The following is a 16,046-nucleotide window of genomic DNA, read 5'->3' on the forward strand; positions in this document are numbered from 1 at the left end:
GACAAAAGATAAATCACTTTATTATAGGTATTGTTTATGTTTGGTCTATGTTTTACTAATTAATTATACTTGACATTGTCATAAATATAAATATTGATAGCTGCCTAGCTACGGAACCGGTTTCAAGCTGGCTTTGACTACTAGGATAACTATCACAATTCAAATCAATAGTTTGCTTGGGTTCCGTGTAATATAACAAGAATATTTATAATGCAGACTAACTTAAAAAGAAAAAAGTGGGTTGTAAGTTGTTTATAAAATATTATCTCAAATAAATAAAATGCACTGAAATAATATTTGACTGTACAGTATATTGTGATTTTAAAGTATATAAAATTACATACATATTTTACTTACATACATATACTAACCTTATAATAGCATTTAAATATATATGAAGGACTTAGGGATTGATGGATCTATACAAATATATTAAACATTTGAAGACGTCCGAGAACGTCAAATAAATCGACCCCAATAACACAACGTCGTAAGTTATATCAGATGATCGAGACACTTAAGAACTGAGCTGTTTGAAATAAGGTCGACTTTCGTGTAACTTTCTGTTTCGTAATCGTTGAAGTTGGAGAAGCGTTTATATTTTTTCCGCGTCTCTCCATTACACGAACACGGCCGTGGAAAACTATTTCTCGCTTGTAACAATAAAAAAGTTGTAGGCGTAATATACTGTGGGTCGACGTGACTCGAAATCATTTACGCAGCTGTGATATTGTTCTAACTTACGAACTTTATAAAAACTAACTACCCAGGCAGTAAAAAGTCAAGGTACTTGCCAAATGTACGATTACTCAAACCATGCCTGATATTTCTCGACACGAAAAGAAGTTATGTTTTCGAAATTAAAAATTAAATTTAAGCATCCAGGACAATAATAATTGAATACTATAAAACATAGTCGTTTACCTCTGTCCGTACCTACCTATGGTGAGATCTATGAAATTACGCATTTATTTCTTTAAAAATACCAAAAATGTTGCACTACATTGACAAAGATGGTTCCTTTTCTTTATTAATCATACTGCTGAAATATCTGGAAGCCTTTCACAAGAAGCCGTTACTACGTCGACTCGTGGGAATATTATTTGAGGAAACTTCAGATGTTGGGTGTTCTGATCACATTACAGAGGGATTTCCTCAGATACAATCTTCAGTCGCCTTGTATGCCATGCAAGACACAGTGGGATGGTTCTTTTTGAATCCCATTTGTAAAACAATAAGTTAATTTTAATTTTATTTATTTATAATATTGTGTTTTTTTTTGTTTCAGATTAAAACGCTAGATTTGGCACTCGTGTCAATATATAGAGGGGGAGTGGAACTAGCATCCGTCAGTCAATACTCTGGTTCACCGTACAATACCACAGACAGGTATTTATTTAGGCCAATAGATCTATCTAGACTTTATCTTACTTGTATATAAGAAATACATTCTCAGTCAATAAAGAATACAATAGATAAGTGGATTCACTTGTACCTAGATCGCTTAATGTTTTATGTTAAAAAAACGTGAGACCATTACTAGTTTCATACATAGAGCGGGCTCGTGGTTTTTCAGTGTGTTGGGTTTCAGAAAGATATCGAGAATTAATTTATTTGCTTAACATACTAGGATTAAACTTTAAAAAATCAAAAGAAGACTATGTATAAAAAGCATGCTTACAAAGATTGCACTTTTACAAATATTTCTGAACACAAAGGATAAAGTTTACATATAGTATATTTAACGACCTTCGTGGTCGAGTGGTGTGTACACCGGTTTTCATGGGTACGCCACTCCGAGGTTCTGGGTTCGATTCCCGGCTGAGTCGATGTAGATTATCATTTGTTTTCTATGTTGTCTTGGGTCTGGGTGTTTGCGGTGCCGTCGTTACTTCTGATTTTCCATAACACAAGTGCTTTAGCTACTTACATTGGGATCAGAGTAATGTATGTGATGTTGTCTCATATTTATATTTAATGTATATATATATAATAGTCAGATAGACAGAGTTACTTTCGCATTCATAATACAATTATAGATATAACTTAGAATGACGTTTGGTTTCGGTTGATCGAAAAAGAATACGAACTTAAGAACAACTTAAACTTAATTTTCAACTTCGATATCTATTCCTTCTTTTTGGCTTAAGTATTTTTAGGTCGAAAATAGTTTGAAACAACAAAGGCAATAACTGCTTCAGTAGTGCTAAAAGTACAAAACTTCTGCAAGAAGAGTGTTGGAAACACGCATAAGTTTTTAAAGACGGTAAAAATTACGAGCGCATAGCGTTTGCGACCCAATCTTAAATTGTTTGCTTAAATGTGTTGTTCATGGTGTTTGCTGATACATTTCTTAATAACATGTGCTTATATTTTTTAAGATGACAATACAGAGATTCAGGAAATATATTTACCATTAAGTTCAAATACAGGAAAATTCAATAATTTTATAAATAAGTAAATCTATCATTAAATTGTCATAGCAATTGAACAGTCTTAACCGACATTAATATTTACAGTTTAATTTTGTTTACATAGCCTACAACTAGAAAGCTAATAAAGTTTTATGAAAATATTGATAACTGTTTTTCTACGAAATTCTGCGGACAGAATCTTATTTATACTTAGCACGTATCTTTATAAACTCGGAATAGTATATAACATTCCGGATTGGTGTAATAATCCGCTGTAAGCTTCCTTTTGGTCTCCTCACAAACTTCGCAGGGGCAAGTTAAAGATTAGTGTGGAACTCAATTAAACCGACGGAGTTCGCAAAGATCGCGATCCGTATAATTAAATTTTCCCAGCAAAAGTGTTTCGTGATTGGAATGTAGGCACTCACGGCGCACGTGTGAATGCCCTTAACATTTACTTTTGTAAATTCAATTTGCTCCTTCGGGGGCTAATGTAAAAGCCTCGTTAGTGAGAAAAGATTTAATAAGAAAAGTTTTATTTAATTCTCGTTCCGTGTAAAAAATAAGAGACGGTCATCAAACAGAATTTTATTGAAACTCAAGTCTTAATTGAATTTTATGTGAACTAAAAACTAAATACCATTTTTGAATTTATTTATAGGGAAACGATTATCCAACTATCTTTGTTAAATTAGAAACGTAATATTTTCAAGAGAAACTTCTATTTTTTTTTCATATATAAAAATGGGTTTTGTTTCGAATAAAACATTACTGTTTGAAAAATGGTACACGATGTGGTCAGTGGAAACGGTCTGAATGGCTATTAATCACTTCGTTTTCATACATACTAAGATAAATCTGAAAGGATTCATTTCTCAGTATAATACTTAGTCAAATAGAAGTTTAATTTTATATTTCAAAGCAAGGTTAAAAAAACACAATTGGGTTTGATTTGAGAATCATAAAAAGCACATCCTTACATACTGAAAGCTCATTATCTTGTTGTAATTTTGCCTTTTAAAAGAGCATATATAGAACTAAATAATTTGCTTCTCAGACAGGTGAATCTGAAAATAGGTCCTCAACTAGAGAATTGTTTCAATTGGAGCATGGCACCGCAGAGTGAATTGGTGGTTTTCGCGAGGGTCAGTGATCCGGCAGTGGACCTAGAAACCACACCTCCTGATGGCCCATGGTTAGAAGCAACTGCTGCTGCGGTTCCTTGGAGCCTGGGTGTTGATATAGCTATATGGAATGCTGTTGGTATGTATTTTGTTTTCATTGTTAAAAGAAATAAAATTTTACTGATTTAATATTTGAATATCGAAAATAAAATACTGTAAATTTTAAATGTAGCTGAATATTCCTTTATGGTCTAAGTCAATGTATAAGATGCAAATAAACTTTGGTTAAGCGAATGATGAATGATAATATATTTGAAATGTATGTAAGTTTGTATTTTTTTCCCAAAAAAACTAAAACTAAAGTTTAACACTCGCAACATCCCAAAGCGAGCTCATCTATCAATATCTGAACTATTAACAGTTGAAAACTGAATAAAGTTTGGAACAGACTGTTAGCTTGAAGTAAAAAATAAAATTCAAGAATAGTCTAAATATTTTGAAACAAATGCTGTTATACATTTTAAAGTAAGTCTGGATGTCTAGTTACAAAGAACAACTGTTGTGCAGAGTTAAAAAGATTAATGTACACATATCATAAGAGCTGAAATATGCACGGTGTTATTTTGTAACAAACGTACCTCGCTAGACAAGCAATAAAATAACTACTTATTTTATTTATTTTATATCTAAAGTAGACATAACAAATTAAAATAATAATAGAACTAACTATATATTCGATAAGAATGAAACACAATCTATTTATCTTATTCTGAGAAAGGAAAATATACTTTTAAGGTTAATATTTCTGAAAACGTTCTGTAAAAATACTAAGCTGTTTGCTATAAACCGCAAACTGAATCGCTTAGCCAATCTTTAACTTATCTATTGATTTGATGAATTGCTTTAGCAAGATATCGTTCTACATTCCACAATTGATTTTTTGTATAAAATTGTTGAGTAGACAAAATAATTTATTACGAAAAATTTACACAATCTGTTAAGTGTATAAAATATTATTATCGTTTTTGTTTTTATATACTAATCTTAAGACTGTTAAACTATTTCCTTGTCGTGTGTAGTCAATGAATACTACTCATGCTTATCGTTTGTAAATTGCATCGGCTATTTGGTCAGGCACCTGTTAATATAAGCAACAAATGTGTTAACAAGATTAGTCTTGTCGATTGAGTTGTAAGGCTTATGAGATATATATCAAGTGAATAGTTTGATTACGTAAATATATAGTATTTTTATGAACCTGATATACACTTTATTAGATATCATCAATAACATGTGTTTATCGTCCTGTTAAATCTTTGGTATATTACGACTTAATTACGAAATGGAGTGAAGCGTCCATTAGAAATACGTGTTTTACGATTATTGTTATGATTATATTGTTGCAGGTTGGGCAGGATGGGGGGAGTGGGGACCTTGCAGTAAAACCTGTGGGGGAGGGAGACAAATACGCAGGAGGTACTGCTCTAAGCCGTCTTGTGAGGGCTACGGCGAGCAAGGGAGGTCTTGTAACTCCTTCGACTGTGAGGGTCAGTTTGCTTTATTAATTGAAAAAGTTTGTTCAAATACAATTCAATTAAGTATTAGAGAAACTGTTATTTACATACATATTAAAAATTTAAAATTGCTAGGTGATTTTAATGTCCTTTTTTATGAACTTGTTAAATGTTACCAATAACTAATTTTAACATTTACGTGATAGCCCTGTGATAAAAAGACGTAAATCTTAAATGATGATTCTAAGTCAAGTTACAGACATCACTACGAATTTACATGGGTTTATAATTTATCTCGTACTTGGTGGTGCATGAGAACATCGTGAGTAAACTGCACGTGGATGAAAATCTGCCACATGTCAATGAGCCTTAAATAAGCACTGAGCGTAATATCCTCAAAGCAGAGTGGAAAAAAAAAAAAGAAATTAATTTCAAACTGCAGATTTACTATATAAACACACCAGTATGAATATATAATCAAATAGATTGTTTTTACTAACAATTTATTAGATGACTTATCCGATTGTAGATTCTTGTGTTGAATAATATTTTATGACTGAAAATCTGTAATTCATACATCTAAAAAAACTATCTACTCAGAGATAAGACAAATAATGAATAAATAGTTAATTAAATTAAATTAAAAGTAGCAGCTTGCTTAACTCACTCAACTGTTGTAGTTGTAGGTAGTTTGTTAAATATAAATTAAACAAAACACAGACGTGTTACTTAATTGCTAATAGAATTAGTTCCCTAGAATATGTGCCTAATTCAAACACTCCATTCCATTACAGTTTAATTTATTGAACTCCTAAATTTTCCACTTTAGCACCAAACTATGTAGAGTCAATATTAATTAATTATGCAGGTACTATAAATCCTCTTGCACCGGGCGCAAGACGTAACTTCCATCCTGCGCAGGCGCGCTGGGGTCCGGTACCAGACCGACCTCATGCTTTCAGCTTAAGACCAAACTCATACATCTGGATTGCGTCATCAGAACTATTCGCCTCAGGGAAGACATTTCCAAGGGAATTCACGCTTTTCATTTCTTTGAGGTTAAGGCCAGAGGTAAGTAAGTTTGTAGACAGTTGAATAGTTGTTTAAATTTACGGCTTTCTTTAGAATAAAATAGAAATGTTTTGTTTGAAACTTTAAACATGAATCAACAATGTCAATTTAATAAAAAAACTAATCTAAATGTCCACTTTGTGTTGTAAATAAATTATTGATTTAAAAGTAGAAAACATTCATGTTTATCCCAAAAAGAGCTAGCTTTAAACTTCGACATACTAATATCGGTAGCGTGGAATTAATACTTGTTCACTTCCAGGCAGGAAAATTAAATACATATGTAATTGTATTTAACTAAAATTATTGTATTTTTAAATGTTGAAAAAGAGTAACTACTGAATTTTTTGCCGGTTCTTATTGGTAGTATCTATTTTCCGAACCGGTGGTAGCTTCACTTACTATATGATTTTTGATGAACTAAAATACATGCCTATGAATATGAATCACGCCTATTAAGAAAAAAACAATGAAATCACACTTATTTTCATTTTTATTTATTTAAAATTATAAAAATACATTTATTTATAAATGAAATATGTAGATATATTATTTTAATAAGCAACGTTTTGCTATTTAATTAAATTTTATTTTACTTATTTTGTAACTTACGTAATTTTACATTTGATTATGAACAATATTTGAACCTGTTTTAAGGACCGTCTTGGTACTAATTTCATCTGAAGTGTCAAAAAAAAATACATTATTGTACGTTATTTTATAAGACTACAGACTAAAGCGACGACTTTCAATTTCAATGAAATCGAATACTTTGAAAACTTAATCATCTAACGTGTACTAAATTATTTTTAAAAGCCACCCTTACGTAATTATATAAAATATTCGGTCCTAACAGCAAACTTATTTAACTTACACAGCTTTAATTAAAATGAATGAGAAACGAATTACAAAATAGATTTTTTTTTTTGTAAGCAGAAAAATTTTCCGGAGCGTGACATAATTTACGGCTATAGCAGTTATTACGGACCCAAAAAAGAATTTCCCTCTATAAAGAAATTTTATATGCCAAGTATAAAGTGATAAAGCTAAAGAATATAATGATGTTATGACAAAATATAGCATCGCACCTTTGTGATTAATGATTCTGTGATTTTAATGATAATTTGTCGCTAACAAGCATTCAAAGATTTTTTTTTAAAGTGACACTTTTAGTAAGATAAATTTTAAACATTAATTATGAACTAGATAGTTAATTTGCTTCAAATGATTACATAAAACTCGGTTTTTTTTTATAATAATAATAAAATATTGATTATAATATTGCATATCATAAAAAATACAGGTGGAGTACTGCGTACTGCTTAGCGGTAGAATATTTGATGAGTGAGTGGTACCTACCCAGGCCCAAGTAAAACACAAACACAACAAATATACACGTACAATTTGAATGACAATGCATGGTTGAGCATTTGACGTTATTCTATATCTTGCATGCTTGACATTCAAGACGCTGGATTATTATTTTAATTCATTCTACAATATCGGTATTAAATGATAGGGTTTACTGAATATTTTTTTATATATAAAGCGACGTCACTGTAAACCAATATGGCGGAGTGGGGTTTTTGTGTTTGCCGATAACAATGGGTATCAAATGAAAGGACTTACTGAGAATACGTATGCGGCTTTAATTACAAAAAAGTAAAAAATAAAATAAAATAAGAAACCTTTTTAAAAACAATTTTTTACTACGATGTGCTTAATATAAGAAAAATAAACTTTTACATTCAACTTTTAACGTCATTTCAGATTTAACACAATTCATATGATATGGAAGCTTCATGTGTGATTTTTACTTGTGTAGATAAACAAGTAAATAAAATAATTAATTTTTTTTTACTTTTAATTCATTTTTACCGTAAAGCAAATTTTAGTACCCAGGTTTTGTTCTAAATCTTTGTTATAACTTATAAAATATGCAGACTTTAATAAGATGTAACATCCCAGTCTTGTCTTCAGCTTGATAACATAAAATTGTACACGTGTAGCTTAATTTTATCAAACAATGACTCGGTATAACATGACTGTAGTTATACACTTATGATAAGGACAAAGGCTTCAATGTGCATATTGTATAATCGTAGGAGTTTAGGAAATAACAAGTTAAGATAAGTCCAAAAGATAGTATCATGTAAAAGCTGATTCAAATATAAACATTTTTTTTTGTTATTTTCAACCAAAATTTGACCAAAATATATTTTGTTTCAGAGTGGCGGTTATGGGCAAGGTACTCTATTCTCTCTCCGTTCTCGTCGTCGAACGGGTTCATTCCTATCACTCGAGCTAGCCGGTAGAGGTGCTGCTCGCCTCGTCCACGCGGGTGGGGGATCTTCCAGATCTATTTACTTAGCCGTACCTTTGTATGACTTCAGATGGCATCATATTGCCATTAGGTGAGATTAAGATTTTACCTTACAATTATATTATATATAGAAGAGTAAGTCTTTTGATGCGATAACAGAATAAAGAAGCATCTTAACGTTTAACAAAATGGAAAATGTAATATCATGAATACATTATAAAGACTCCTTGAAATTTTTAGTGCTAAGATTGCGACGTGCTTAAGCTCCTCCGAGAACAAACTATGTAGTAAATTATTATGTAAATATTTTATTTATCGAAATTTTATAGCCCAATATATTTATTTATATACATGTTTATTTACGTATTATTACATAGACATGTTTTTATTGCCGTCGATTTATTTACTAAAGTGTCATTTAGTAGTATAAAAACATGATTTAATTTTAATTTTATTTAGTATATGATTTAAGAACAAACATACTTTTTATTACTATCCTTATTGGGATGAAAAGTGTTGTTTGTATTGAATTGGGTTTTTTTTAAAGCTAGGTTTAAAGGAAAGGCTACCTAGGTTTCTTTTTCTGAGTATATGATAGCTTACTTTATTGTAATAAAATTATTGTTCATTCATAATTTTTGAATACATTTGAACAGAAATGATAATTTGTATACTTTGTTTTGGTTTAGCATTATAGTAAGTTTCGTGGCAGATTCCGTATATCAATAACAAGAATCTTATAGTTGAATCAATGTAACCTTCATATGCTGTGTACCAGGACAAATTTATTTTTTCTCAGATTTATTTAGGCGTCCAAAGTAAAAATAAAAAAAGGTTTAATACTATGAGCGAGTAATGTAGCGGTTCTTTTATAAGATTTTTCCAGCCCTCTTTGTCTCGTCTAGCTTTTAAAGGCAAACTCCGAGTGGCACCAATAAAAAGTATTCGGGTTTTAGTGTCAGGTAATTCTCAATAGCCGCAAGGAAATTTTCAATACTTTGAAAATACTTAAATTCAAGAACCTCGTACAGCAGTGTTTTAAGAACTAATGATATGTTGCTCTTTAATTAAACGAAAAACTTGTATTAAGAACAACTGAGTGGTCGAGAACGAACCAATGATTAAATTCCCAGACGACCCGTATACTGTTAAAATTATTAAGGCTAATTAGGTCCTTTCATAATAACAAAACTAATATCACCTTACAATACACAATGTTAACCATTTTGCTGATAAAACTTTCGTATTACTTCATCCAATTAGCGTTCACGATGACAACACGGTTCGAATCTACGTTGATTGCCGCTGGCTGAGAACCGACGTCCTCGAAAAGGACGCCTTAGACACACCGAGGGACGCTGATCTCATTATCGGCTATCTTTTTTCAGTAAGTATATATTTATCTGTAGATTTAATAAAAAAAAATACAATTTTATTTCGAGCAATGATTTGTGAAGATCAAAACTAGTTTATATGTTTGGTTTTATTTATATATTAGGTGTAATATACCACTAAATTTTACTTGAATGTCACTGCTAGAAAGCACCGTATTAATTATTCCTAAGAAAACACAACAATAAACTCATAAAATCCTCTATATTAAAAACAAAAACATTAAACAGAGGAATCAAACTCCTGACCGTTATCACAGAAAACAGTTATAAACCATAGTGGCGTTTCACTCTGAATGTGAAACATCGTGTTAGTATGTTATTTTTAAGCTGCAGTCAAAGAATTCCCTTAAAAAAATGAATTTCTCCGTCCAAAGTACACTCCAAAGATGTCGTCCTAATTTGTTCAATAGAAAAACTAACGGACCATAAAACGGACACGGCAAATATTTGTACAGCCCTCGTAATGTTTTAATATGTCAATGTTTCTCCAACTTATCTGTCTCGTGAGATTGTATTTTTTTTATTCATTTCGTTAATTTCTCTTTTATGTTTGCTAAGAACTTTCAGCAGACTGTATTTGTTATTCTTTCGTTGCTAATACAGTTAAAATAATATATTAGTAAAAATAGAAAAATATAATTTCAAAATTTTATCGATTAAAATAAATTGAATGAAATAATCGAATCATTTTACTGCTACGATTTAAATTACAATTACTTTATGAGCTCGTCACACGGATCTTACCTAGCCTAATTCGTGCAACAACACTAACACCCGTATTTATAGACAAGTAAAAGTAAGTACTTGAGTAAAAGTAATTACTTAAGTAACAATTTTTATTCTATAGTTAAGTCATTGATCGAAGATAGAACTGTCAAAAGTTAGAATTCTCAGCCAAGTAATTGTCATCGTTTTCTTTACTCAAGCATTACTTTTGAGGTGAAGTACTATTCTCTCTGTACGTTTTGAGGTTATTTTGTTGAATATTTTGAAAAATGGAAAGTTTGGATGGCATCGAAGAAGTTTTTGCTGTTGTAGACAATAATATATTAGAAGAAATAGAAGTGCCTGAACCTAGAAATCCCAAAGTTTACTTTCGTGATGTGGATCCATTTAATGACTATTCGGAGGATTGTTTTAAGAAGAGGTTTCGTTTCTGCAAAAATGTTGTGATTCATATAATTTTACCAATAATATTAGGCTTTTTAGAATCAGAGACACAAAGAGGGCTTCCTATAACCCCACTGTGTCAGTTGCTTACTGCGTTACGTTTTTATGCTACTGGAAGCTTCTAAATTGTATGTGGAGACATCATGCATATTTCTCAATCGACAGTGTTGTTGTTGTGACAGTTTGTTTGCAGGTTAGGATTGTATCATATTTTTGAATGAAATTTAAAAATAAATCCTTTTCTAAAGTAGAAAACGGTCTTTTTCTATCAGTTTCTTGCATTTTAAAATTAACGCAGTATAGATAATAAGATATACTTTATTGGCAAAAAGGTATTCAGAAATAAATTCAATGCACCGACACGATAGGGACTTTTTTTAAGAAAGAAATGAATGCATAACCTTTCTAAGTAAAAAATCACGAGTCGTCATATAACCCGGAGGTAAAAGTAAACATTTAAATTTGGTAAGGTTATATCATGTCAAACCTTTTGTCTCTCCTAACATTATTTTTTGTACCGATTAAATTATTATTTAATTTGTACAAATAGATATACTTTAAATAACTCTATTACTAATATGAATATCAAATAAAGTAAAATCCAAAAGGTTATTGCTAGATCGTGTTAAATAATCTAGATTTTATGTTTACCTATTAATGAAACGAAACGCAGGCGCGAAGTGTTGCCACATAGAATTCACAACTATACGTCAAGTATGACTTAAACATTTGCTCAAGTAAGTAATGGGTGTTGCTCGACTATAGAATATAATTTGGTAATTAAGAATTCTAATCTCAAGTAATGACTTCATTAAGAAATTACTTAGCATCAAGTAGTTACTTGTCTATAAATACGGGTGTAAGATATAGTATATAATCGAGTTATATTCTAAACCCATCGCTCGACATTATTTTTAATAAAGTAAGAAATATTACAACATACAGAAAGTAATTACACCGTCATGTAAATTCTTATTAACATTCATATTTTGTCGTGTTATATTATTATCCTTGTAAATAAAATATGTAAGGATGATATTTATACAATTTATTTAAGAACTTGTAAGTGCGTTATGATTTTGATTTATTATGTTACATTTATACATAGAGTCGAGATGGCCCAGTGGTTAGAACGCGTCTTAACCGATGACTGCGGGTTCAAACCCAGGCAAGCACCGCTGTTTCATGTGCTTAATTTGTCTTTATAATTCATGTCGTGCTCAGCAGTGAACGAAAACATCGTGAGGAAACCTGCATGTGACAAATTTCATAAAAATTCTGTCACATGTGCATTCCACCAACCCGCATTAGAACAGCGTGGTAGAATATGTTCCAAAAACCTTCTCCTCAAAGGGAGAGGAGGCCTTTAGCCCAGCAGTGGGAATTTACAGGCCGTTGTTGTTATTGTTGTTATATGTTACATTCTTGCGTACTTTGTATTTATTTTCCTTTTTCGTATCCACATATTTCGTATTAAGCTTATCAATAAACAGATTATTCCAGTTGAAAAGTGCTCTAAATTATATTTAAAATTATAATATAATTTTCAACTATTACATTTTTCTGTAAAGTAAATCCGAAATATCTGAACTTTGTGAGCACTAAAGTTAGAAGCAACTAACTTGACTTTGGCAAGTCTAATTCTCTTGGTTTCGAAGTGCTTTCAGACGTTTTGCTGTATTGTCGAAAGCCAGTTAGGAATCTTCTGACTGGGTGCTAATTAAATAGCATATATTATGAATACGTGGAATTAATTTCATTCAATACAATTATGTCAATGTAATACGTCACAAATTTAAAATTGAACTTCATTATAATGTTATTATAAGGACTTTTATGTTCGAAATAAGACAATGTATAAAAATAAAATAATGAATTCTCCCAAACAACATTCTTTATTACATTTCGCTTCGCTTCAGGCTTCTAGACAATTCCAATAAAGGGCGGATCAAATTGGAGGTCTGTTTTTGATATTTATATCGCTTATATATTATATTTGCTGACAGAAAATTGAAAAGTTAATTTCGATGTATTTATAATATACTTGCCTTCGTTATACGAATACGGAATGTTTTTCCAATAGATTGGTCGATCCAAGATTATATAAAGGTATAAGTTATTTGAAGGTTGTTTTTTGGTAAATACTAATTCAAATAGCTTGGCATTATGAGTGAACACTAATTTACAAGTTTATAATTTTAAGCTTTTACCTATTTTATTACCTTGTGTTCCACAAACAAACAACTATGCTCAGTACTGCAACTGTGTGTAAATGATCAAATGTATGATATAAGTCGTAATGATATGAGTCGCAAAATATTTACTTTCTAGGTCGGTGCCGCATGGCCAACTAAGGACTGGTTAATATTTCATATGTCTATGAGGGGAAGTAACCCCTTATAATTGGGTGGACCATTTACTCATCCTCCTACCAATATCATAAATAAATAAATATTTTTAGTCAAGTCATTAATCCATAAATAAGTAACAATTTAGTATTTAAATAAATTTATAACATTTCGTATAGTCGTATTATATCAAATTTAATCTAATAATAAGTTATAATCCACAGATAATAAGCTTTGTTTTATAAAAGAAAAGAAAATTGAACTCTAATTTTGCCTTTTTTTCTGCCAGGGAGATTTAGAACAAATGGTTCTTGTACCAAAAGCCGGTCAAGCTCACAAGCAGTGCTCGAGTCAAGTGACAGGCATCGCTCCCTTCGTTACACTGCGGGACACGTAAACAGGTAAACAAAACTGAATTCGGAAAATGCATGTTTTAACATGTTTATGATTAAAATCTATAACTTGTGTTTAGTTTACAATTATATGTTTTAATTCAGATGAAAAAATGAAATGTAGATCTTTTCAGAATATTTCGAATGGAATTCGTAAATTTTATTTTAATTATAATGTTTTGTTTATAATAAATATAAAGTACCTAATTTGAAGTATCGAGATTTCTAATTAATTAAAAGAAACGTGACAAGTAAAAGGCATTGAAACTGTATATAATATCAAAAATAAAAATTGTACGAGAAACGTACTTAATTAATTGAATTGTAGATAAGGTGAAGAAAAAGAAATGAATAGCCGTGAAAATTGCTGAATTCTAATTAAATACTGTAAATTAGCTTTTCTTACTGAATGGTAATAAGACGTTGTCAAGTACCTACTTTAAATGACTTATACGATCCCTATGTTTCTCAATGTTTGATATTTTAACGAAGAAAAAACCGTACACAATGTGATATGATTTTCTATGTAGAATAGTGTTCTTTATATTTTTTCCTTCATATAACACAATTGTCAGAACAGGTGATTGATTTTTATAAAATCAGTGACGTTTAACATTTTTAACGAGGTCCCAACAGGGACATTGTCGATTTCCTTGAAAACTACTTAATACTATATAAAAACAAATATAACTAAAGATGTGTACTTAATTTATATTATATACATAGAAAATATGTAAGTAAATAAGTAGTATTTAAAACTTTATGTTCAAGTCAAGTGTTTTATATAAGCATTGAAATCCATCATTGTAAAATTTTTCACACGCCATCTATTAATTAAGAACATTTGTACATGTTTTGTCCATTTCTTACTAAGACATTATTGTACACAATGAACAGAGACAAAACATGATTTGAGCGATATATTTAATGTAATATTCTATAACAGGCGGTAAATGTTTTCGAACGCTGAATATTTAAGTGATAGCGTAATTTGAATTAAAAAAAATAGTATAGAATATGAATTGTTTATAAATTTAGCTGGCCTAAAGTGTAAATAAAATTTAAAGTAGTTAAAACTTTAATTTATGTAAAAATAAGACTTCTTCCTAGTTTTAATAATTTGACCTGACCTTATGCTTTATAATTGTTTTGATCTCAATGTATTTTAAATAGTCATAGATTGTATCCTCTAATATTTTCATTTATGAAATGTACAATAACCTTGAATGTTATTCATATTTGTCTTGAGTAATTGATTAAAGAGAATTATGCTAAATATTATCTCGTTTTCTTTTTTGTCATAAAATTAATGTTATCAAATATGTGTGACCAATGAAACACTTACATTGGATGCCAGAAAATGGCCTTCATGATGGTGGAATTATTTAGAAGCTGAAAACATGAAATAATTTATAATTAAAGTAAACCAACAGATAACAGATAACTACCTTATTAAATGGTAGCACTGTATATATGATTAGCACCGAGGATCAATGTATAGTATACCCATAATGCTTAGTATCCTTGCTGTGCCATAATAGTATTACTGAACAAAGTACCAAACGAAATATTAGTCAAGCACACGGAATACAAATTTATAATAAAATTATCATATAAAATAGGTACCTAAACTAAATGGAGTTGAAATATCAAATGTAATGTATACATCACAGTAGACATTATTACTTCCACTGATTCATTATTAGAGGTAAATCACTGCCAGTGTAATTCACTGCAGTTGCGAGATATGGCTGCAACACAATCGTTAGTCAGTACAACATGACTGGCAAGTTGCCAGCCAGTAATACAACCTCAAAGCAACTGTGTGAAATGATAACAGAAAGTGGGTAGTAAGAATGCCATAATGTTTTATGCTTTCAGGAGTTTTATTCCATTCGATTTGTTATGCTTTTAATTTGTTGATTGTTTTTATAACGGAATTGAAAAATAACCTTGATGTTAAAGTGTCGATATGTTATAATAAATTCGTGATAAACATTTAAAGATTTTATTTATTCCATCATATTGAGCTGTAAGTATAATTAGTATTATTTGTTACGACATCCTATTTATTTATAGTGCATACATATATAAAACCTTTTTATGTTTCAGCTAAAGATTGACTTAATACCTCCTATACACTTACTTTATTAATAAAAGGAATAAAGATTAGGTAGCTTATTAATATTCTCTGTGAATTTATCCTTTATTAATTTCTGTATTATATTTTAAGCTTGGCATAACTATCTTATATAAATAATCACACAGGGATATATTAAACTTCACTGAAGTGAAT

At 30.3% G+C, this 16,046-nt stretch overlaps 1 protein-coding gene across 1 annotated transcript in view; it reads left to right on the top strand.

Moving 5' to 3' along the window:
• LOC124543922 overlaps positions 1-13,856 on the top strand; it is a 40,284-nt gene extending 26,428 nt beyond the window's left edge. The window contains exons 3-9 of the mRNA XM_047122248.1: positions 1,289-1,389; positions 3,472-3,677; positions 4,945-5,085; positions 5,921-6,123; positions 8,353-8,537; positions 9,710-9,833; positions 13,648-13,856. Of these exons, the coding sequence (XP_046978204.1) occupies positions 1,289-1,389; positions 3,472-3,677; positions 4,945-5,085; positions 5,921-6,123; positions 8,353-8,537; positions 9,710-9,833; positions 13,648-13,755 (1,068 nt within the window). The 3' untranslated portion in view covers positions 13,756-13,856. The remainder of the gene's footprint in view (positions 1-1,288; positions 1,390-3,471; positions 3,678-4,944; positions 5,086-5,920; positions 6,124-8,352; positions 8,538-9,709; positions 9,834-13,647) is intronic.
• Positions 13,857-16,046: the final 2,190 nt, after the last annotated feature.

Source organism: Vanessa cardui, chromosome 3 (assembly GCF_905220365.1).
Source record: "Vanessa cardui chromosome 3, ilVanCard2.1, whole genome shotgun sequence".
Classification (NCBI taxonomy): domain Eukaryota; kingdom Metazoa; phylum Arthropoda; class Insecta; order Lepidoptera; family Nymphalidae; genus Vanessa; species Vanessa cardui.